We start from the raw sequence: 24,597 nt of genomic DNA on the forward strand, positions 1-24,597 counted from the left end.
CTCCCTTTTCTGCCTGGGCTTGATATCATCAGTCTCCAGTGGTCTCTTGCAGTCTGGGGAAGACAGCCTCCACTAGCTGGAGTGGGGTATTGGTGTGCCTTCAATAACACAGAATCATAGAATAATTTGAGTTGGAAGGGATTTTTAAAGATCATCTGTTTCCACCACCCCACCATGGACACAAACACCTTCCATTAAACCAGGTGCTCAGATTCCTGAGCAGCCTGGCCTGGAACACTTGCATGGATGGACCACCCACAGCTTCTCTGGGTAGCCTGTTCCAGCAATTTACCACCATCATTGAAAAAACCTTCTCCTTTATATGTAATCAAAACCAACCCTCTTTTAGTTTGGAACAACTACCCCTTGTTTCAGACTTTTTACTTCCCTATTTTACCTCAACTTTCTCATAAGAGCTACCCAGCCTAAAAATCCCCACAGGATGGAAGAATTCATTTATTGTGTTAGAATGGGAAAAAGGCATTGCCAAGCAGAACTGAAATTGTAGCAAAGCTATAATCCTAGCTGTCACTCAGAGGGGCTCCAATAGACAGATATTGGACATGGTCAATTTGTCTCATCTGTTGATTTTCACAACAGCACAATTAAGAAGGTATTTCCTTACTACTGTGGTGATGGATCCATTCAGTTTTTGTGGTACCTCCCTAGCACAGCCTTGCAGAAGGGTCCTTACAACTTGCTTTTTCTCCCTCAGCTAAATACCACCTCAAAGCTTGAGCAGGATGGATTGCCAATGTGCTTGCCCTGGAGAGCTCTTTGAACTCACATCTCTCTTTTTTCCTAATTTAAGGGTACAATTTCATCTTTTTTTCCCTGTGGCAGCACTGCATTAGGGAGTTCCTGCCTCTGCACCATTCCTTTGGTTGTGTCAGTGCCGTTGTTTGCAAGGGCTGACCGGTTTCCTGACTGAGACAAAAACAACCCATAAATAAGGAGCAGGGAAGAAATTCCATAAACTGCTGGTGCCTCTGATATAAGAGATGTGGAGCCAGCTCCTGAGGCCAAAGCTGGGCTTGCATGTAAGCTGACCAAAAATGCCCCCTCCTGGCCCTTCTTTCCCCCTGCAAGCACTTGTGCAGCCATGCTGTGACTCAGACTGGAGAGCTGATCTAGCTGAATAAGACTCTCCTTGATTTTTTTTTCCCCCTGGGTAATTTCTGGGTTTGCTCTGTTCCTAGATTTGGGATTCACTCCATGACAGATGTAAGGGGGAGGGAGAGAGGGGAATAAGCAGCTGGGGTGGAAGATGCTGCCTAAAGCAGATGCTGGATTTATGTCCTAAGATGTTAAATGTATGGCCTATGGTGGCTTGGCCGGAGATGTTTATATTCTGGGATTCTGGCATCTTCCTGACACAAATACCAGCCTTCCTTGAGAAACTGCATTATTTATTTGGTTTTGCTAGGAGGTAGTTCTGCCTGGGAAGTTAGGGCCATTCCATAGTCCTTTGTCATGTACTTTGGAAATTCCTGTGTTGGTTGAAATCAGAGGACCTGATTTTCACCCCATGCTGTGGTGCATCTTTTGCTATTGGTCGCCCATGTGAAAGCTGAGTGTGGCAGATGCATCTCAACAGGCCCAAGCCAAGAACTTTGATGGAATTAATAATTTTGTGGGGGTTTAACAGACATGTCAATCTGCAAAGGAACAGAAAAATGCTCTTCCGGTTCCCTTGCTTTCAGTGAAAGGGAGGAGAGAGTGTTCCTGATCTTACCCTGTCCATTTCCAACCATTAAAGACACATTTTTGGCAATCCTAGATGTTAAAAACAGTAGCATTTCTGTGAGTAAAAGCACTAGCAGAAAGGCCTATATTAAGATATATCATACAATTATGCTTTTTATATTTATGATATATAGCCCTTTACAACATGTAAGTCAGAAGCACAAGGCCACACAGAGTCAAAGAGGTGAAAGGTACATGGTCATATACAAAAATGCAGATAGACTAGTGCATGGTATTGTTCTTAAACTAAAAAATTACTTAGGACAATGACAGCTGGAAGCTTTAACCCAGGTTGTGAATTGAAAAGGAGCATAGAGTTCAAAACTGGTTGGAGATAGTTTTCAAATCTGTTGTCTGTAATGAGAAGCATCAACACGAGAGAAAAAAAGGCAAGAAATGTGGACAGAGGAAGAGAAAAACCCAGAACAATTGAAACATGGCTGCAATGAATGAGGATGGAGGTGTTCCTTGTAACATGGCTGTGATCCCTCCTAAGAAAGTGTAAAAGGCAGTCACTAAGAAAATTCCATGGAGGATCCAGGGGAAATTTGGGTTTGGAAGAAATCTAGGCACATAGGAATTCTCTAGCTGAAAAATGTCAGAAGTTGGATGCCATGTCAATCATTTAATGTTGACTTTTGGTTTTGTGAGAAGCAGAAAAGAAAACAAGTGAACATAGAGTTCTGTTGCCATCATGGCTTCTCTCAAATCCACACATTGATCTGCTTGAGCCTGGAAACCCAAAAAACTGTGCCCATGTAATTCTACAACACATGCATTTGGTCAGGTCAAACCACAGGCAACATGAGATCACATCTGCCTGCAACTGACTGTGAGAAACACAGCCTCAAGTCAAGCAGTGCAAAAAGTGATACAGCCTCTTTACTCTGGTTTAAATGGAAGATGATCTATTGGAAACAGTTTAGCATGCAGGTGGATGCCCAGGACAGCTACATGTGCTGCTCTATAAAACAAGGCATGTCTGTGTGCGCTTCTGGGTGCTTTCTCATGCCTTATTTTCCACCTGCATTTTTTCCCAGGTGGTTTTACCAAAGTTCCTTCCTCCTGAAAAAGGTATATTTTCATTTCAGCTTCAATGGAATAGACAGGGACTGTGCCTGAATCAGGTTCACCCAACTGTCCTAGCTGCCCTGCCTACTACTTCTCTGGTTCCTCTGATATTTCAGAGATGTTCAGCCTTATAACTGCTATTTTTCTATTCCACTTCCCTCTAGGTAAGATTTTCTTGCCAAGAATGAAGGCAGAAAACTGATTTAGTTTGATTAATTATTTTTAAAATTCCTTAATAGTCAAGAAGGGTAAAACTGGCCTTAGCATTAAGGCTACTCTGCATCCTACACTACTCCAAAAGTGTAAGCCAGGTAGCCCTTGCAGCTTGTCCTCCCTTCCCTGTTGATCCAGTTATTTCACTAGCATTCATGTCACTTTGTAAATGCTAAGGTGGAAGGCAACAACCCTGATAGCTATTTATTTCCTCTTTATTCTTTCTGTATACACTGGCAAGATTGACAGTGTCTCATAAACTGTAGATGAGAAAAGTTTAATTTGCAGGGTAAACCTCTTACTGATCTAACCCAGGCCTGATTAATTGAAGTGCAGATAGCAGATTTTGATCCTGGTAAAAGATTGTTGGGCCAGACTCGAAGAAAAGTGAATTTGAGCCTGGAATGACAGCTGCAAGGGCCCAGAGTTCACATTTTCTGTTGTGAGGATTCTCCTTGGGAAAGAGGTTCTCCACAGCACAGTCATTGACCCGACATTATTTGCATCACATCCCAGTAGAGAGGACTGGGATGTGCAATTATTCAGCCTCCCAGTAATGACAAAATACTAGTAGTAGATCTCGGAGAAACACTGATCCTTGTTTCCCTATTCCCAAACACCATTAATTCAGTTTTGCTCAGACTATAAAGTGATCACTAGCGAATATCTGCTCCAGAGAAAGTAATTCAGTGCAAGTGTGGGTGATAATAAGAGAGGTGTGCTGCCATGGAGGATGCTTGCTGAAAAGGATCCATATGGCAGTGGTATCCTCAAGGCAGAAGCAAAGAACTTCCATTGGCCAGGAAATGGCTGAAGATGTTGAAACACGATGTGCTTCCCCTTTCTTGGTTTATGCCAGAGTTCAGTGTCTAGGATGTCACTTCTATCCCTCCCATCTTCCCTGCTGTATCAGCAGCAGTCTTTACTCTTTGGGCCTTCCTTTTCAGCTCTCTGACCTCACTCTTCATTCTCCTCTCCCCAGACTGCCTAAGCAGCAGTTTGATCTGGGACCTTTCTCACTTTCTTCAGGAGGTAAATTCAGGATGGCCTTATCTGCCAAGGAGCCCTAAGCCAGGCTGTAGAGAGTTAGGAAATCAATCCAGCTCTAGTAGCAGCTTGAGAGCAAAAACCCTATTAGCATGAATCATACCTTTCAGGATGCAAGCATAGGACATAAAACCTAGCACTATGAAGTTTCTGTCACAGCCTTTAATGTTAATATAAGTTTGTGTATCTAGAAAGTATTTGTTTTATTATTGTGCATTTCTTGTCTGCTGCCATTTTCCAGGGGACAGAGGTGTTTTCCTTTGTTATGCAGTTTCTTCTGGGGAAAATGAAATGCATAGCAGGGCAAGTTCTGTGACAAATGGTTTCTGGTCTATTTAGACACCTCTGCCCTCAATTCATTCTTGTGCTTGTTCATGCTAGATTGAAAAAAATGTACCTTTTCACTCTATTTTTGAAGAAGACTGTTTTAGGTCATTCAGTATTTTTGATGTCTAAATTTTTTAGACCAGGATTAATCTATACAATAAGCTTTTGGCTTGTCAATTTTAAACAGATTTAAAAAATAACTTTGAATTTTAAGTGTCTTCAAATTACACTGGCCAACCACTTATTGTTCAAGTTCTCAGCAGTGCACTGGCTGTGTCAGAGAAGCCCTGGAATTAGCAGGTCTGGAATCTATGAAGGACATAAAGTCCTTTGCAAGTAGACAAGCTTCTTGTAGTTATTATTATATACCCTCCTATTATATACTTGTTAGCACTTAAATTTCATGTCCTGTCACAAAGTCTGTGTTGTCATTTCAACCTTCTGGAAACTGGACTGAGATTGAATTGAAAATTACACTCCCTTCCCTCACAGACTCTCACATTTTTATTTTTTTTCCCACACATGGGTGATTATTCCAGAAGAAAATTTCTATTGTTAAACACACAGCTTTGATGTGACCAGCTAATTTTGAAACTGATCAGCAATTACAGCAACAGGGAAAAATAGCTTTGCCTGTTCTTTCCAGAATAAAAAGTGAGTCAATTTTTCCCCTGTGTCCCTTTTTATTTTCTTTTATCTAGTTTGAAGAAAACGTTCTGGATGCTTGCCTGTTCCTGATGGACAAGGCAGAACTGGAGCTCTCTGGTCGTGGAAACCCAATCAAAATCTGCCGTGTTGCCTCAGCAGTGGTATGTAATGGATGCCTAATATGTGTCAGAAAGGACCCATAAATCAAAGCTGCCCTGATTTAACTGGCCCTCTTGCCCTGACATGCTCTCTACAACACACAACAGATCAGTTGTCCATTCTGGAGTCTGACATTTTATTTCTCTCCACTAAGGTTCAAGCAACTGCTGTTGGCTTATTGCCTTTTCCTGAGAATTGTGCCTCACTGGTGGGAAAGCCACTTTTAGACATTGCACTCCAGGCAGAAGTGTTTCTTATGTGACAATGTGCTCATTTTCCAGTAGCTAATATAATTGAGAAAGCAGTTTCTGCTATGGATAATACAGTGGCATGATGGGTGGAATTTTGGATGGGGAACTGAGGGACTTTATGTGGACTCCAGCACTAACCTCAATGGAGTCTTAGAGCACTGCAGTGGTGCGTGTTGTTTTGTCTGATCCAAGGCCCAAATGACCTAATCCAGCTGAGAACAGTCATATAAGTGGGCTGCTTTGGCCCCAGAGGAAAACACTGTGGGAACTGTCCTCTTTAACATGAGGTCCACAAAACATACCCCAGTCAGAATGAAAGTACCTAAAATAACTGAGGAGACTATCCAGACCTCCACTCTTTCCAGCTGCCAGACTCCAGGAATCATGCTATGGGTGCAAGAGCAGTTCTATCCCTAATATTCAAGATGCTAGGCTCATCCAGGTTGTGGAAGACAGAGGCTGAGTCCTCTCTTTTGCTTTATTAGAGGTCTGAACTGGTGCTTTCTGCTTCCCAGAATAATACTCTAGTCACTGAGCTAGAGTAATTAGATGTTCTCCTGAGCCAGCTACTAAAATAGACTGTCCACAAAACATGGCTGCTGGAGATAGATGATTCCTTAACACATTTGTTATAGAACTTGCCCAGGCTTTAAGAAAATGAGGTCTTTGTCTTAGAAGACATTGAAGTGGAAATACTCCAGCCTCTCAGTCTTGGATGTTAAATAGAATAGCTTCAGCAAGAAGTATTGAGAACACCTCTACTTCTCTTTGTCTTTTAACATTTTAGTTAGTTCTTTCACCCCAGACATTAGAAATCCAGCTTTGGACCTTTATATAGAAGAAAGAATCAAATGTGGTTTCCTCATCCCTGAACTAGTAGATGCAAAAGTCCCTCATGTAAGGAATGTGAAAGCCCTCAGAACAGAATTGAACAAAGTCTATGAATCCAAATAGGGCTTGGATATTAGTTGGGTTTTGAGCCACTTGACATTTTAGAGAAGTGGAGGAGTTTACCGTTGAAAATCCAGGACTCAGTAGACTTTGGGGCTGATCTGCAGAATTGGGCCATAACTGGGTGGAGGGTTTGGTCATTGAAATCTGGACCTGAGTAATAAGTGGGCAAGAGATGCTGAAATCCCACCTGTGCTACTTAATCTCATTCTTGCTCAATTTGAAATGTGGTAGAGTTGAGCTTGTCTGAAGATATGCACCCCCCATGCTGGAATCCTTCTGAGGCTTTCTGGCACAGCAGAGCAAGTAGAGTCCCTCTCTTCTTCCACTCATTACAGTCAGAGTAGAGAGTGAAGATCAACATGCTGTCCTGTCCTTGAAGTGATTCTTTCCTTGGCATGTTTCCTACGCTGGTGAGATGGGCATAACCTCTTAACCCGTTGGTTGTGACTCTGAATACTTATCTCAGTTCAGTCCTAAGGTTCACAGGAAGTCGATTTTCTAATTATAAAAGAGTAGTTAATGCAGCCAAAAGCTTTTAAATGAGAATTGTGATTTATTTGGCGGGCGTGTAGCTGTTCCACATTAGCATAATTAAAAGGTACAGCGTGAATGAGCTTCTTGCACAGCCTCAACTGGTTTGGTTCAAATTGCAGCTAGGAGACGTATTGCTCGTTAATGCCTATCGGTATAGCCATTAGTCAGCAAAACTCTTTGCTTTGTATAATCTTACCAGAGGAAAACTTACACAGCAAATTCCTTCTTGTTTTCACATGGGCCAGACCAAAGAAATTAGTTTCTACTCTGAAAATAAGAGTAGACTGGTTCTCTTCTCAATCTGTTGTAAATTAGGAGTGATTTTATTAAAATCTCTTGGCCGATATGGACAGAAAAACAGATGATGGAAACAATACAGCTTAATATTTCTGAGACTTGTTTACCAATATATAACTGATTATGTTTATTAAAAATACACGACAATGAGCATGCTTAATGTTAATAAAACTTATTAACTGGCAACATGGATACTCAGTGTGATTTAATTTCAGAATTATTTTTAAGTATCTGACCTTCATTCAGAATTGTTCAGTGTTGGAGAATCCATGACCCTTAACAAGATTGTCCTACTTATACTCCTAGCTTCATAATGAAACACTTCTTTCTTACTTTCTAGCCTAAACTTGGCTATATTCACTCTTTCTCATCTTTGTGGTTTGCTAAGTAAAAGAGCTTTTTGTTATTCAGTCTCTGACATCTCTAATGCTCATTTCCTTTGATTTTAGATTAACTCCAGGGATGATGATGGTGTGATTGCTGGATCCTGGAACAATTCGTACGATTATGGTGTTGCACCTTCAGCCTGGACGGGAAGCGTGGACATTCTCTTGGAGTACTACAGTTCTAAGCAACCTGTCCGATATGGCCAGTGCTGGGTTTTTGCTGGTGTCTTCAACACATGTAGGTATCAGTGAGAAAAGCTCCAAGCTGCTATGCACCTCTTGCTTAACAGAGTTTTTAGGTAAAACTAACTAAAATACTTCCTTGCTCTGTGCTGTTCAGGAGTAAATACTAGAGATACTTAAAAATACATGGCTGAAATAGATAGTCTTTAAATAAACCTCTGGTGTGTCCTTCAGGTCAGCTGCTCTTCCACACAAATCTATTAACTTTTATTGGTTCAGTCAAATGTACTCAGTGACTCACGAGGGTAAGGTTGTATGAAAGTTGAGGCCTTCAGCACAGTCCACATTTCTGTCATGAATTCTTAGACAGAGGGCTTGTTGTCTACACCTAAAAGATTAAATAAATACTCAGTATGGGATATGTGATAGTGTTTCTTCTCCAGAAAGGCCAAATCTTACCTACTGAGTATTGGTCCTAGGAAAACTGAGGGGCACTGTCCCTGTACCTGTTAACTGAACACTATTAACATTTTATGTAGAGTTCATGAATGGAGAAAATAAATGATGGCCTAGTTTATGAATTGTCTAGCACTACAAGGTTAAGTATAAACACATTTGGTCAAACTAGAGTTCTAGCGTTGCAGTAAGCAGAATGTTGCACGTCATAAAAAACACTGGGGAAAGCAGCCTTGGATTGGTCCCATATTTTGACTGTCTAGCACTTTCTAACAGCATCATCTGCTAATGTACAGGAACACACATGCCTCCTATGGAGTTGCTCCAACAGGTCCATGTCCTTCCTATGCTGGGGACCCCAGAGCTGGAGGTAGCTCTCAGAGTGGGGTCTCAGCAGAGCAGAGTGGAAGAATCCCCTACCTTGCCCTGCTGACCACACTGCTTTAGGTGTAGCCCAGGATGCTGTTGGCTTTCTGGGCTGCAAGCGCACACTGCCTGGTTATGTTGAGCCTTACACAATGGGTTTGAAAAAGTTCATGCAAATGTTTCTTATGGATACAATGCCTTGCCGTGGATTCCATGGGCCTCTTTGTCTTCTCTGCCCATTGCCTTTTCTGGATTTCCCTAGATGACAGACAGACAGACACACACACCAGTTCTCCCACCTTCCCCCCACACTTGCCCTGAATCACCACTACGCAGTAATTTGCCTGCAGGCCACTGTGAAACTGGAGTGATGCAGCAGAGCCTGGAGCCTGCTGTGTTAAAGGGAGAGGCGTATTTATCTGGGGCAAAACTTGCCTTGGTTTGCTGACTAAGTTAGTCAAGTCAGAGACCTGGCAGTTTGCACTGCAAGTAGAAAATTTGTTGAGCATTATGAAACGCAAATATTGTCCAGTATTGGCTGATCTGATGATGGCCACTGACACATCCAGCTGCTGACCACTGCACAGGGGACAGCGAAGGTCCAAACAATCACATGCAACTCTCAGGGTTGTTTTGAGGTGTTTTTGAGTCTCTCTCATCTGTCAATGTTTTATCATTGTGACCAGTTCAGCTTTCCAAGGTCACTATATTGTACACTCCAGATACTCATCTGTTAAAAATGCTAAAACATTCCAAAAAATGGTCATTAATCTTGAAATTGTCAGACAAATTATTTCCAATGAGCCCTGATGGTTCATGTGCTGGAAGCCTGGGAGGGCACTTGAATTAAGTTTAATCAATAGGTACATATGGTATTGGATGCATCCAGGTAATTTTTCATCCAGGAACTTGAAATGAATGTGCAGTGTTACACTTTATTGGGAGTCACAGTAGTGACAGTAATGAATATACAAAACCCAGCAGTAGCAGCAGGGCTGTTCAGCTCTGCAGCATTGGAACTATTTTTAAATAGGATTTTCAGTAAAAATCTTTTCTCTTAAGAAAAAAACCACAAACCACTCCCCAAAAATCCACCCCAAACCAAAAACCACCACCACCACGACTACCAAAAAACCAACCATAACCTGAAAAAAACCTCAACAAAAAAGATTTTTAAAAACCCCAAAACAACAACAACAAAAACAACAACAAAAAGCTAAAAAACCAAAACAAACCCTGTCAACCACCAAAAACCCCTCATGCTCTGTTTCTTGCAGAACCATGTTGGCCCCTAAAGTGAAAGCCAGGACCTTTTCCTGGCTGAGACAAAGTCTGTCATCTGGAGTAGCTGGGATGATGTGTCACCCCACAGACCCGTTCCCCTAGCCCAGGGATATGCTCCATGCCTATTTATCTGCCAGAGTGCACAAAAAACACAGAAGCCTACTGGTGCAATGTTTCAGATTATAGACATAGCTGTAGCACTCCATAGTTTTTCCACATCTCTTAAATTTACCCCTTGTCAAATGGTAAGAAGGGTCATCAGTGCTATTTTGTGATGGTGTGAGAGTGAGGGCTAGGGGCTTTTTTTGTGATCCTCCTTTTAAGGCCTTAATGAAGGAAGGGACTATTGACTACAAAATGCTGTTACTTGGCAGGCAATATGAATTATGTAACACATTTTATTCAGATTCTCAAACCTTGTGATTTCAGTTGCAAATAATGCAGCTTTTCCCCATTGTTAACAGTAATTTTCTAATTTATTCTTTGTGCTCTCCAGATCTTGTCTGACAGCAGACATCAAACAGGAAAACTCCAAATAAAAACTCCTTGAAAGGAATTTAAACTCCTTAATACTTTCTATTAATTTTCTTTTAACCATAGTCCCATAATTCTCCCAAGTTACTGATGCTAAGAGACTTAATATATTGTGTATCTCTTGCAAGCTCAAACTTCTTTTCTTTTGTATCACATTTGGTCATGCAGCTGACCCATTGCACCCAGATTTGACCGGAAATTCCACCATGTGGTCACTATGCAAAGCTGCTTTGAAACTATTGGTAATCAGCATCTGGTAATCAGATACTTCGGTTATAACCCTTGTATCAGTGTTTGTCTTTAATGCTCATAATTTTGAGACCAAATTAAATATTTAGCATGTGCAATATAAATCAGATGCAAGGAATTATTTGGGTTGATTTGACTGAATTTTCCCATTTTGTTCTGGTAATTATTATTTCAGTCCTCTCACCCTGTCTTCCATGAACGCAGTCTCCATATTTGTCCTTCTCATCACACTTCTGTCTTTGCTACAGTTCTGAGATGCTTGGGGATACCTGCAAGACTCATTACCAACTATTCTTCCGCCCATGATAACAATGCCAATTTACGGATGGACTTCTTTCTGGATGATGACGGAAAAGTGGACACCAGACTTACAAAAGATTCTGTGTGGTGAGTCCTCCTGGAAAATGCCTTTAATGTGTCAATGATCAAAGTAGTAAAAAACATGATGGCAATGCCTGTATTGTGTTTATTTCTCTGTGCATTGAAGAACACTGCTGGCTTATGTGAAACAGAATTAATAGATTGTTGGTAGGCTGACTAATATGAAGACTTGTGGTATAAACAGGCAACCCCTGGGGAATCCTGCTATAAATATTCCCATACAGTGCTCATTTAAGCACACTGGAGAGCTGGAATGGGCTTATGCTCCTTAGGGATCAGTTTTTCTAAAAATGGAAGAGGGTAGGATGGGCACTTCCATTCTTCTGGAGCCAAGGTGCAAGGGGTACCCCAATATCTGTGGAAAAACACCCTTTTTGATCTGCTTGTGCCCAATTTCCATATTTGTAGACTGTTTTACATTGTGTGCACACAGTCATTGTTGCAAAGGGGTGCTTTCCAAAATAAACCCTGTTCAGCTGAAAAAGAAACTAGTCAAGGTATCATAAAAGATACTGAAATGCTATCACCAGATTTATAAAAAGGAAACTCCCTAGGGCCAAGAGGAGTTTCCACAATCTTTTTGAGAAGGCAGTCCTCTAACTGGCTCTTCAAACTCTTACTGTCTTCTGTCTGACAGGAGAAGTGTAGCATATATTGATTATATGCTCTGTGTGGGATATTGGCCCTCAAGCCTCTCCTCCTCAGAGTGAAGAAAAGAATGTGACCTCTACATTCCTAAATTCAGGAGATACTTGTCCTATTCAATGTTAATATACCTGACTTGTGTCAATGAGATCTTCAACTCATTAGCATAGCAGCTCATCAGCATGTTTCATTAATAACTTCATCTCTGGAAGTCTGTGTATTAAAACTGCAATAAACCCACTACGTGGTGGAGGAAGTGACTGAACCTGTTGCTGTGACATCTTTTATGTGATTTTCATATTCAAGAGGAAATCTAAGGAAAGCAGGTTCATTTACAAGTGATGCTTGTGTCACAGCAAGACAGAGTAGTTGAGACTAGAAGGGACCCTTGGAAGTCACCCAACCCTCCCGCTCAGAGCACCGTCAGCTAGAGAAGGTTACTCAGGTCTGTGTAGAGTTGGGCTTCGAGTATCTCCAAGGATGGGCACCCCACCACTTCTCTAGGAAACTTGTGCCGGTGCTCAAGCATTTTCACAGTAAGGAAAGTGTTTCCTGATCTTCACACAGATTTTTCTGTGTTTCAGTATGTGCCCATTGCTTCTTGTCCTGTCCTTGGACTACTGAGAAGAGTCTGGCTCTGTCTTCTTTCCCTCAATTCCCTAACCAGGAATTTATATCTATGATAAGATCCTACCCAGCCTTCCCATTTTCAGTCGCAGCTGCCTTAGTTTCTCCTTGTGTACAGTCTGTGTGTATCAGCTATTACTTCCAGTTTCTTTATCAGCAAACTTGCTGAGGGTACAGGGAATCTTGTAATCCAGGTAATAATAAAACTGTTAAACAGCGTTAGACCCAGTCTAGAACTCTGGGGTACACAACTAATGACTGAGTTTCAGCTGGGGTGATCACTACTGATCACAACCCTCTGATCCCAGCAATTCAGCCAGTTTCCAATGTATCTTGCTATCCATTTGTCTAGTCTACACTTCAAAGGTTTGTCTGTGAGGATGTTCTAGTAAATGGCACTAAAGTCAAAAGGACCAACCCCCATGCAGTGGTCTCCCCTTTGTCCTTTCAGTCACTTGTTTCATCAGAAAAGGCTCTCAGGTTTGGCAGGCACAGCTGGCTGCTTGTAAATCCATGCTGACTACTGCCACTCACTTAGTCCTTAATGAGTTTGGAAATGTTTTCCAGAAGAACTTTCTCTATAACCTTCCTAAAGATCAAAGGGAAGCTGACAAGTCTCTCTCTCCCTGGATACTCCACTCTCTTGAAGAGTAGAGCAATATTTAATTTCCTCCAGTCTGCAGGAACTTCCTCCAATTACCATGATCTTTTGAAGATAGATATGAGTGGTCTTACAGTGACATTGGCAAGCTCCCTCAGCATTTTTGATGGGATTACCTCATATTTTCCATCAGATTCATTGGATTTGTGTGTGCTCAGTTTGTTTAACTATTCTCTGTCTTGTTACTTGTCTAGTTTTCAATGTTCCAAACCTCCACACTTGTTTCATGGGCTGTGATTCCTGAGGGCAAATCTTAGCAGTAAAAACCAAGGTAGAGAAAACATTGAATGCCTTCTCCGAATCCTTTGTCACCAGATTGCCTGCTGTGTTCAACAGCAGAGCCACATTCTATAGGCTTCCTTTTGACACCGATTTGCTTGCATTTCCTGCTGCTCTTCATGTCCCTTGACATAATTTGTTTGCCCTGTTCTGGCTTTCCTGTACCTGCACCTGCATGGTCAGACAGTGGCTCTGTTTTCCTCCGGATCACCTGTCCCCACTCTCCCCCTCTTTCTTAAACACCTCTTTTTTTATATTTAATTGGAGTTTAATTGGGACCGCCCTGTGGACTTGTGCCATTTTTGTTGATTTCCTGCACAAAAAGATGAACCATTCTTAAGTCTGGAGGAGGTGACTCTTGAAAAACATCCAGCTCTTGTGCATCCATCTTCTACTCAAAACTACCTCCCATGGGATTCTTCCAAGCAGGACCTTAAACATGTTAAAGACTACTCTCCTGGGATCCAGAGCTGTGGTCCTGCTATTTGCCTTGTTGCCTCCTGATAGTACCCTTGGGCAGTTTTCTTGCTGTCTGTGAGACAGAAGGACTCAGCATGTCTCATGGGGCTGGTCCTTTTATGGCTCAGAGAGCTGTAAAGGAGAAGTCTTCTGAAACCTCCTCTGCCTATAAAACATGTGAAACAAGAGCCAGTGTTTGGGACCCTCAGTGCACAATCCATACACACCCAGCAATGGATCATTGTTATGCTTTACAATTTTCACTCTCATCCCTTCTCTCCTTCTCCTAACCTGATCTATGAAATACATCCCACCAACTTTTCACACTTCCTTTTACTTCTCTCTCTTTTACCCAGCTGTTTCCCATGACTTCTTAATTTAGTCTCTTTTCTCCTGCATTCTTTTGGGACAGGGTAAAATGATCCAAAATCATCCTTTCCCAATGAAATCCACATGCAATTTTACACTAACATTTCATCCTTCCATCCTACATTGCTTTTCCTTGGCTTGATAACTTTTTTAACTGCCTCGTTCATCCTTTTATCCTCCCAGTGCATTTATTAGTACATGGTGCACATAACCCTTTGGGCATGACTTAATATATACACCTCTTTTCATTTCTCCTCTGTGTCCTTTCTTTTCATTACTCTGTAACACTCCTTGGTAGCCCACATGCTGACTCCTAATGACTTGTGTCTTAACCCTGATTTTATTTTTAATGCCTCTTTTATTTCTTTTTTCAAGAGGACAAGCTCAAGGTATTTATAATGATTTTTTTAAATGCATTTCTCACTTTTATTTATAATCCCTTGCAAACTGGAAGCAAAGCTCTTTTTCTTTATTAATATATCATTTCTATTGTACTCTGGCCTTGTACTGCTGGAGCTGATCTGTCTTCAGGTCTTAAATACTCTCAGACTTCAGGGATACTTGGAGCCAGGATTTTTAGTCCAATCAATCTCTGAGTGTGGGGCTCCCTCTGAATGTTATCTGACATTTATTGATTTTTATTAAAGATTGTCTTCTCCCTCAGGATAGGAAACAACACCACCAACAACAAAACATATACAAAATTACACAGACTTTGCAAAAAGTTATTTTTATAAATCTGGCCGGATTTAAGGCCATCAGTACTGTCTGTTCTCCTTGTCTTTCTTAATGATGATATAAAGACACTTAAAGAATATTTCTCTTGGATGGGAATCAAGACTCACTCCTACTGTGAGGTCCAAGCATATCAACATCAGCATCTCAGCAGAAATTTTCCTGATGTCACCCAACTCCGCAGGAGTTCATCCATATCCAGGCCTGTGGAGAAAGCCCTTCTGAGACCTCTGCTCTCCCATTCAGTCCCAGATCACTTTGCTCTAATTTCTCAACAATATTGTCAGTGCCTGACCCTAGCAGTACCTCTCAACCTCAATGCCTGAACTTGTTAGCTCATAAAAGGGCAGCAGCTGCTTCCAGCATCTGCCTGTCCCATAAGCAATACGAACTACCGTTCTTGAATTGTCTTCCAGGCATAAAACCCGCCTGGTCATCTTTTATTAATTTCCCCATTGCTTTGTTTAGTCTATCCGTAATTATCTCTGTAAATATTTAATGGTCACTACATTGATCTCTATTGCCATTCTTGTTTTCTTTAATGTCTCAGGCTTGCTGTAGAATACAAGAATTATAGAATCAGTTCAACAAATTATGACCATGGAATCAGCTCCTCAGCTATGCTCACTTCTATAGGGAAATTTCTGCTACCTTTGGAAAGGGAAATATTTTCCTCATCCTCCTTTTCTTAATGCTCACTGCTCTACAAGCAGTGTCTTTCTGTCCATTCAGATTCAATATCCTTATGTGTATTTTTAATTTGCATGGCAGGAGACCTAAAAAAATTGCCATCCTATTGTGTCCAGCACTACACCAATAGAAACCAGAAACAAAGGTCCTGTCCCTAAGACAAATACAGAAGAAAATATAGAAAAACTGTGTTAATTAATTAAATAACTGAAGTAGATCTGCAATTTCCACACTGTTACCCGACTCCCAGCCTTGTTTTTATCATCCTTTCCTTTTGCCTGCTCTTCAGGTTCTTCTTTCGCAGAATGCAAAGCCAGTGACATCCAACTTTGATTCAAAGTGAACCAGTGAAGGCTTCAGGGCAGGGATTGTCTTTCTCATATGTTGGCATAGCAGTTTGCAAATACCCACCTTCCATGAAGTGTGTCCCCAATCTCGGGTAGCCCTCAGCAAAGTTCTGTGAGCATGATTCAGCGCTGAGTACTCAGCAGCATCAAAAATTCTCCGAGTGTGCGTCATTTTCCTTGAATAATTCCTTTTTCTGTAGTGCTGCTTCATTAACTCTCCTAACTGACAAGTTTTACCCTGATCCAAGCTTTCATTTCCACTTTGAAATGTCTTGTTAGACAAGCTTCAGATCCTTCTGACTCTGCTCCATACTGTTTTTCACCTATTATTAATGAAATGGTCAGAGTTTAACAATCCCCATTTTTCTTGCTAATATCATTGCGTGTACTAGAGGCTATATCAGCAGCTACACAGATGTAAGTTTATTCAGATCTGCTGTAGGATATGTATAATTTGCAAGCAAAATTGCCCCTTTCTCTACTCTTTCCTTCTTTTATTTTTTGCAGTAATGAAATTCAAACACTTTGCTGTCTTTACTGAAAGACCTTCTTTCCAGATTATCTTTTCTTGCTTGTTCTCTCCCTTGAGCATTGGTAGCATTGCTGGAAGTTACAACATCTGTCCATCCTTTCTGCTCATCTTTGAAATACCCAGGGCAGACTGTGATGGTTCTGTGCTGTTTTTTTAATTCTCCTGATCATCCAGCCAAGTGAGGGCATTTCAACCCTGAGCACCTGGATGAACTACTCTCAGAATTTTATAATTCAGGTCACTGTCCTGAGCCCTAAAGATGCAAGTTGGCCCACAGTGATTGTAGGTAGGTTTTATGAAAAGGCATGTATTTTAGGAACTCTGGCATCATGCATTGTCATGACACATGGGAAAAAACTTACAAGGAATCTACATTGAAGATAGTTTTCAAAAGGCTGTGTAGGGTCTTTTTCTCAACCAACACAGAAGCCAGTAAAGCATGCTTGTTTTGAGCCATGAAAACAAAACTACACACTGTACGTTGCAGAGTTGATCCCAAATCTCTTCATAAGAGATGCCAAAGCTTCAGTCTGAATAATTATAAAGCAGACCATCTTTCATTGGCTTGAAGATTCAAAGTTTGCTTTAGCAGGCAGATTGAAGTGGAGGTGTCTGTCTGGAAAGGAATTCTAGTTTGTGTAGCTTTTCATATACCCCAACAGTCTCCAAACACTGGCATATCTTCTGAGACATTTACACTCAGAACATATTAGAAGAATCAAAAAACCTTCTTCAACTTTCAGTCAAGAAACTACAAGGAAGAATTGTGGCTTTCAGATTTTAACAGCTAGGTACCAAAGTTATAGACCTAAAAATCTGTTCTCTTTAAAGAGTCAACATTTTTATACCTGAATTGGCAAATGGTGTTATTGAAGCAATGCCAGGACATAAATACACAGGATTTGTTTTGGTCTGTGTGCTTGTTTCCAAGAATTTAATATACTGGTCCCATCTCTTTTCTAAGGAATTATCATTGCTGGAACGAAGCTTGGATGACCAGACCTGACCTTCCTGTTGGCTTTGGAGGATGGCAGGTTGTTGATGGGACACCTCAAGAAACCAGTGATGGTAACATTGCTTGAAGTCCTCCTTAGTTCACGTTCTAATGTTTGGGATCTCTGTTTCAAACAATGAGCTGACAATAGCTGAGCCAGTGGCACCATAAGGCCAGTGACAACTTCTTGAACCAAATAACCACACTCACCTCAGGGCCTTCTCCTGATTTGTTCTGAACTCTAAACTAAATTTGTCCTTATTATAACACTGCTTATGATGCCCTGGGACACAAAATCCTTCATGAGAAAGGTCCTGCTTGGTACTGAAGAGATGTGATCCTGTTGCTAAAGATGGCTTTTCACATTTTAGAGTACCTATATGGGAGCCTGATCAGACTAATTCTCCTTTACTTTATGCAGCCCTAACTGAACTACATGAACAAGCAGTAGGCAGGAGAGAAAAGAAGTCACTGGTCTTTCTTTCCAGTCCTTATTTTCCCAGCCCTCAAAATACAATCTTCTCAAATTTGTAGCAAGGTCTTTCTCAGCCTGTGGTGTACCTGACTCCTCCCAAAATTATCTGGGTTTACCAAACCCAGCTGTAACTGTATTTCAAGAGCTTGAGACTTAGAGTGGATGTTATAGTGCCATTAAAGGTACTGAACCACCAGGTTTCTCCAGATCCGAGTCTGTGTTTTCTACAAGGCTGGTAACAAAATTTAGTTTTTTGCTTCTTGGTCAAGAGTTCCTGTAGACTATTAGAAGATTTGTCAAACCCCAAGAATTCTTTTTCTTTGAGAAAATATAACATTTTTACATGTTTTTAATTTATTTGGTCTCTCACTTTGTCTCTCTTCTCCCCATAGGTATGTACAGGTGTGGTCCAGCCTCAGTTCAAGCCATTAAACATGGTCATGTTTGCTTCCAATTTGATGCTCCTTTTGTCTATGCTGAGGTACAAAGTGAAATTTTGTTTTATGTGAAAATTTTTACTGGAGTGAGTGATATCAGAGAGACCATAGTGAGACAGAAGATAGCTCTCCAATTTATGGATTGAAAAGTTACTTCATGTATACTTCATGTCACAGAACAATCTCATCATTGTATTTTGACATGTCAGCAGGCATGATATGGCTCTAATGAATGACAGAGATTTCTCTACTCTCTGCTCCTCAATGTAATAATAAGAAAAAGCTGCTCTGACTTCACTGAATCCTCAAGCTGTGGTCATTTTTCCTTCCAAGATTCAGCTATGCTGAATGGGTCACTAGCTCTAGCTGCTCATTCTCTTTGCTCACCACATTCCTTTTGGCTGCGGTGGGTCATGGAGATCTAACAAGGGTGATTTGACTGACAGATCTGAGAGGGAAATATCTCTATAAGGAGATAGAGGGCCTGGTCTGGAGCTTTAACCTCTTGCACCACCAGAAGAGGCATGCCCAGAATTGCAACACTGTGAGACAAATTTCTCTCTAATTGAACTGTAAATGGCTTAGGACAGAAAAGAATGAAGACATTTTAGCTATTAAGCATTCTCCTCTCTATTTCTAAAGCTTTTTGGTACAAGAAATGTGTAGTAGTGCTCCTCAGTTTTGAATGACCTCTCCGTAGCCTTGTAAAGTTTACGCTCTCTGTAATTCTGGAGCTGTGAATAGTAAAATGCATCTCAGCATACAACTAATTTTAAACATGAAATGTAGATGTGACATTAGCAGGACTTCAAGTCAATGTGTCATTATTTTGGGGGGGATAAGCTGACTCCTTCTCTCTACTTTCATATATCTCAATCTTCTTTCATTTAATTTCATAGGTGAATAGTGACATTTTCTACACAAGAATGGAGAAAAATGGAACTCAAGTGGTAGAAAACATTGACACAAGCCGTATTGGGCAGTTGATTGTGACCAAGGAAGTTGGAGGTGATGGAATGATGGACATTACTGAGGAGTACAAGTTCCGAGAAGGTAACCTGAAATGAGCTGGGACCATATGGACATAGACTTATATGTATAAGACATAGACAGTCAAATCCTGGATGATATGGAAACTTCTGTCGCTGAGGGAGCTTCATGAAAAGCTGCAAAAGTCCCCTCTGGAATTCTTTATTTGTAACTCCATCACAGAAACACTGTAGATGCCTTGATCATAAGGCACAAGCAAAACACAAACTTTGCTACACTGAAATTCTTTAGACTAAGTTAGTTGTAGTGAAAATAAAGGCTAGTCATGGAGCAATTCAAAGCGTTCAAAACAATTCAAGGCTTTCTGTACAGATGTTTAGATATTTCTTATTCAGGCCAGATGTTCACACAGAGTAAATCAGTGTAGCTGCATTGATAAGAATTCAGCTACATCAGTTTGTCTGATATGGTTTTAATACCAACTCCTTTGGTAGCTGTGAAGTTCTCCCATTGCTGGTGTTACCCCAGGAGGGTTCACTGTCCTCATCTATTTATTTTAGCTACTACAAACTATGTTAGACATACCTTTATGATCAGGGGGGCTGATGCTGCACTTCTGTTTCTTTTCTAAATCTGGTTTTCATTCATTCCTAGGCTCAGATGAGGAGAGACTGGCTCTTGAGACTGCTGTGATGTATGGTGTTAAAAAGCAAAGTATCCAAGACACCACATACCAGCCACAGACAGATGTTGACATGGACTTCCAAGCGCAAAAGGCAGTCCTTGGCAATGACTTCAAAGTCACTATAACTTTCAGGAACAAGAGTCGCAACTCTTACACTGCAACTACCTACTTTTCAGGCAACATAGTGTTTTATACAGGAGTCCCAAAAAGTGAATTCAAGAAACACTCTTTCAGTGCAAAACTGGAACCCTCTTCATGTAAGTCTTGCATAGTTATTTTCTGTGTTTTTAACTTTCACCAGTGTTTACACCTATGGGTAGAGCCAGTTCTAGTAGCCAGGGGTAGGATATTCTATTGAGTGTCAGAAGGATCCTCTCCCTACCCTGAACTGGATACCAGGGTCATTTAAAGCTGAGGCTGTTTCCTTCAGGCTGTTTCTCCTTGCAAAATGCTCTTTTACACCAAGCTGCGTCTCTGGGAATTGTTAATTTTAGTTCTTTTGTACAAAAGAAATCAAAGAAGCACAGGTGTTAAGCTGCAAGGTATTGTTTTTCCTTTGAATTCCTTTATTTTCCTAGTAGCATTTTAGCAAGTGAAGGGGAAGTTCTGGTTCCCAAAGATGCCATGTACAGAGACAAGAGGGTGTATTTTTTTGTCTTATGTGGTAGAAGCTGACAAGTTGTGAGTAGATTCAAGTGGATATCTGGCTTTGGAGGACTCTGTGGTTCAGGATTTCATATTTACAGTGATCTAAAAAGTTTATATGTAATGAGAATGTGCCACAATAGAGCAGGGACCCTTGTCAGCTGGGCAGCAGCCCCAAAGGTGAGTTATCTTTACAGATGCAGCATTTACTTTTCCTAGTGCCCTCTGGAATACAGTAGGCAGATCCTGCCACTTCTCATGAGAAAAGAAGGTCCTGGCAGACCAGCTCAGGAGGCTGTGGGCAGGTTTTTGTACTGCTCAAAGTAGGAAAGAGAGATATTTTCCTTTTTAAACTTGGACATAATCTATTTCCTGTTAGCCAGTACAACACATGTTTAGGACCAGCTGTACTTCCAAGTGCTACCTAGCAGGCTCTAGCAAAAGTGACTGCCATTCACTTGTTCTCCTGACAGGCCTGTGTCCTTGGTCAGCAAAAGTGATGACCACATGCTCTTACAGAGATGAAGTAGAGGATCCTTCACTTGAGTTCCCTGCTGAGAGAGTCAGCAAGCCATGACTTTGCCTTCTAGACACTGCTACTGGGCAAATCAATCTTTCTGAGTGCAGGAGGAGCGGCAGGACTTTGGGAGCCCAAAGAATGGGCCTCCTGAACTGGGTCTGCTGCTGGATCACAGCAATCCTGGCTGACCTTTGAGTTTTCTGTCTTCTCTACCTCATCCCAGCTCAAGAGACACTGTGAGCCCTCTTTCTTCCAAGAAGACTAGTTTTGTCTCAGTGAGAAGTCTCCATGGAACCACAGTTCCTATCAGGCCACAAAAAAATTCCACTGCTTTCTTCCTCACTTTGAACATCATCTGAAACGGCACATTTTGTTTGGAGCTCATTATTCTGCAAAAAGTAGAAGCTCACTGATAAATAAATCTAATTGTGAAGGTTAATAAAACTTCTACCTCCAGCCTATAACAAAGCCCTGAGAGCTACTTGCTAATTCTTTCTACCTCTGTGGATCATTTGCAGGGGGCCTGGAAATGGACATTGGGTTGTTCCAATATATGCTATCAAAACACAGTGTGAGGGCTTATAGTGACTTACATCAGTTACTAAATATCTAATCTGAAATATTGCAAAATTTTGGAGACTTGAATAGGTGCAGCAAAAAAAAAAAATCAGTTTCAACTTGGTCTTGGTCTAAATTCTGTGCCACTTCTTTGATGAGGGAAAATTCGGTCATCTTGTAGGAGAAGTGTCTGCTACATTTTCTGACTGTGATTTGTGCATGGTTTCAGGACTTATTTGTCTGCTCTTGTATCAAAGGTCTGTGTAGGGTATTACTACCTAAAATACAGCTTCTGCAGTGCTTTGAGGATCACCTGGCTCCTCTCTGCAAGAAATGAAATTAATAGATTTTTAAACATCACTGAGCATCACAATTATTCTTTTCTAATTTAAGTAAATGCTAAGAAAAAAAGCTTCTTGAAATAGTGCTGGAAACCCTGAATTGAGTGATGGTGAGTGAATGCAGACTGGGGAGAGGCACCTGAAAGACCAGAACATGGATTTTTATGTATGTGTATCAAGAGTATGTCCCCATCACTGCTTCTGGACAATGAGACATTTCTAAAGTTATTCCCACTTTTCAAGTTGGGGATTTGCTTATATCTGACATACAGGCATCAACTTGTGGGGCATCCTGTTCTGTAACAGGACAACAACTCCTCCATTTCTGGAGGTGATAAATGACATTTGAGCATGAATTCTTTTACCTTTTCCTTGGAAAGAAGTACATGTGAAATCAGGAATAATGTCTGAGCAGGTGGGCAGTGTGAAGGAAGGTAGTGTGATTATCTGCAAGTGTGTGAGAACAATCTGTCAGGGATGTAACAGGAGAGTACCTTCTGAGGCACCCAAGGAGGATTTGTTCAGGTCAAGAAGTGTGTGTGTATAAATATATATACATATATATACATATATATATATGTAACCAAAAAATTACAATGCCAACAGATTTATTAAAGACATTCTTCCAGTCCAAAATACTGAAAGTGTGAGGCAAGCTCAGTTTTCAAACAGGAAACGAATGAATTATTTTCAGAATAATGATTAAAGGAATTGTGTGGGTTGAAAACATCTTTGAGGATTTGAATAGCTTAAACCTTCCAGTGCCTTCAAAGGTGCTCTCAGATCTACTGAGTTATATTTAGTTTTCTCTATTTTTTTGAAAAACTATAAGGCAGCTCAGTGTTGTGTCTCCCTTGGCTTTCCCAGATGCAGTAAGTGGTACTGACAACTCATCCGCACAACCAGTGCTAAGACAATGGAAGTATATTCTTTTTTTCCTGCAGTGATTAAATTTAAACAGAAAAGTTTGCCTTTTCTTCCATTGTAAAGTAAATTTCTCCTGGTTTGTAACTAATTTATTTACTTATTTATTTCTCAGATGAGAAATGCCTTGCCTGATTTATAATTTACAGTTAAGGGTATTATGGGAAGTTCTTTTAGATAAGATAAAGAGTGAGAGGGAGGGAGCAGGAGCACATCAAGTAATTTTAAGACTGGCCTAGTAAATCCAGGTCAGGTGGCCACCCAGGGAATAGCTTTGAAACCAAATCAAGGAACTGGTTTTGATGTGAGCGGATCAAAAGAGCGAAAAGGGGTAAATGTCATTTACCCAACTGAGTTCAATTATCCCAGTGTTTACAGTGTATGTCACAAATACAATACAAATAACAGATAACAGTAATCATCATAGGTAACAGCTGGGAGATCTTGATGTGTTTACTAGGGTTATAATGAATGTTTATAGAGAGAAGAGCTACAGGTCTATATGTTTTGCCTGGTCAGTTAGTTAGCAAGTCTGATTCTCTGCATCACATTCTCACACCATTGTTGGCCTGGGAATTGCAGTTCAATATAGTTAAAATTAATGATTCCCTGCTTCTTAACTGTCTAGCCTACAGGGACTTGTTCCCTCCGATAATTATTGTCAGAGAGCACGTGAAAACTCTCTGGAGGGCATGCTGGTGACAGGAAGACCTTCTTGCTAAATTTTGCAGGCAAATCCAATGTAGAGCAAAGGCAGATAACCAGACATGTCCTGGAGAGCAGGTGATCTCCCAGGTAGCCTGCATGGGCTCACATCCCCCAGTTACTCTTCTGGTGGCATCCCTGTGCCAAGAAGAGAGGCAAAAGAAGAACAGGAGTAAATTGAAAGAGCAAACATTTACAGGAATGACACTCAAAAGCTGGTTTGGACCTTTGTGCCCAATAGATACGTATTTCCAGCTTTCCTGCTCATTAATTTTGTGATACCACCTAGAAATCTTCAATAGTGATCTGGCCCATGCTGAGGGTACTGGGCAGGGGCTGTGCATAAACCCAGACTTTGCCCCTGGAAGCTCACAGCCTAAATGGAAAGAGGGAAAAATTAGAGGTGAAATGGTGTAGTGAAGAAATTAAGTTAGTTTGAGGGAAAAAAAATCAAAGCCATTCTTTATCTGGAAAGCCACCTTTTTTTCTAGGCACTCATGTAATTGGCACTGGCCATGATGAGAGGAGCAGTTAGTGATCAGATGGCTTCAGATGCCTTTTTCCTTTGCTGTGTCTCCCCTCAGCCAGCTCTTTCGACATTCTGATCAAATCGAGCGAGTACATGCGCGACTTGCTGGAGCAAGCCTCCTTTCATTTCTTTGTGACTGCGCGGATCAATGAGACGGGGAAGATTCTGGCCGTGCAGAAGGCGGTAATGCTGGAAATTCCCACCCTGCGGATCAAGGTAGCTCAAGGTTGTGGTGGAAGGGATGTCTACAAGGGTGTTGCATTGGTTGTGGGGTGGAGGAGGGTGTGTGTTTATGCACATTAGAGCATCTAACAGGGACCTTATAGAGCAGTGGCTGGCTGGAGGGTCTGAGGGTGTACAGGTA

The 24,597-nt window shown here is 41.1% G+C and overlaps 1 protein-coding gene across 6 annotated transcripts in view; it reads left to right on the forward strand.

Moving 5' to 3' along the window:
• The window catches only part of F13A1 (coagulation factor XIII A chain), a 68,375-nt gene that overhangs the window by 35,171 nt on the left and 8,607 nt on the right, over positions 1-24,597 (forward strand). For all 6 annotated transcript variants that reach the window (XM_063161210.1, XM_063161201.1, XM_063161217.1 and 3 more), the window contains 8 exons: positions 5,106-5,213; positions 7,697-7,871; positions 10,954-11,092; positions 17,395-17,498; positions 18,292-18,380; positions 19,236-19,389; positions 19,981-20,268; positions 24,289-24,449. In XM_063161210.1, coding sequence (XP_063017280.1) covers positions 5,106-5,213; positions 7,697-7,871; positions 10,954-11,092; positions 17,395-17,498; positions 18,292-18,380; positions 19,236-19,389; positions 19,981-20,268; positions 24,289-24,449 — 1,218 coding nt within the window. The remainder of the gene's footprint in view (positions 1-5,105; positions 5,214-7,696; positions 7,872-10,953; positions 11,093-17,394; positions 17,499-18,291; positions 18,381-19,235; positions 19,390-19,980; positions 20,269-24,288; positions 24,450-24,597) is intronic.

This window comes from Melospiza melodia, chromosome 1 (assembly GCF_035770615.1).
Source record: "Melospiza melodia melodia isolate bMelMel2 chromosome 1, bMelMel2.pri, whole genome shotgun sequence".
Taxonomy (NCBI): domain Eukaryota; kingdom Metazoa; phylum Chordata; class Aves; order Passeriformes; family Passerellidae; genus Melospiza; species Melospiza melodia.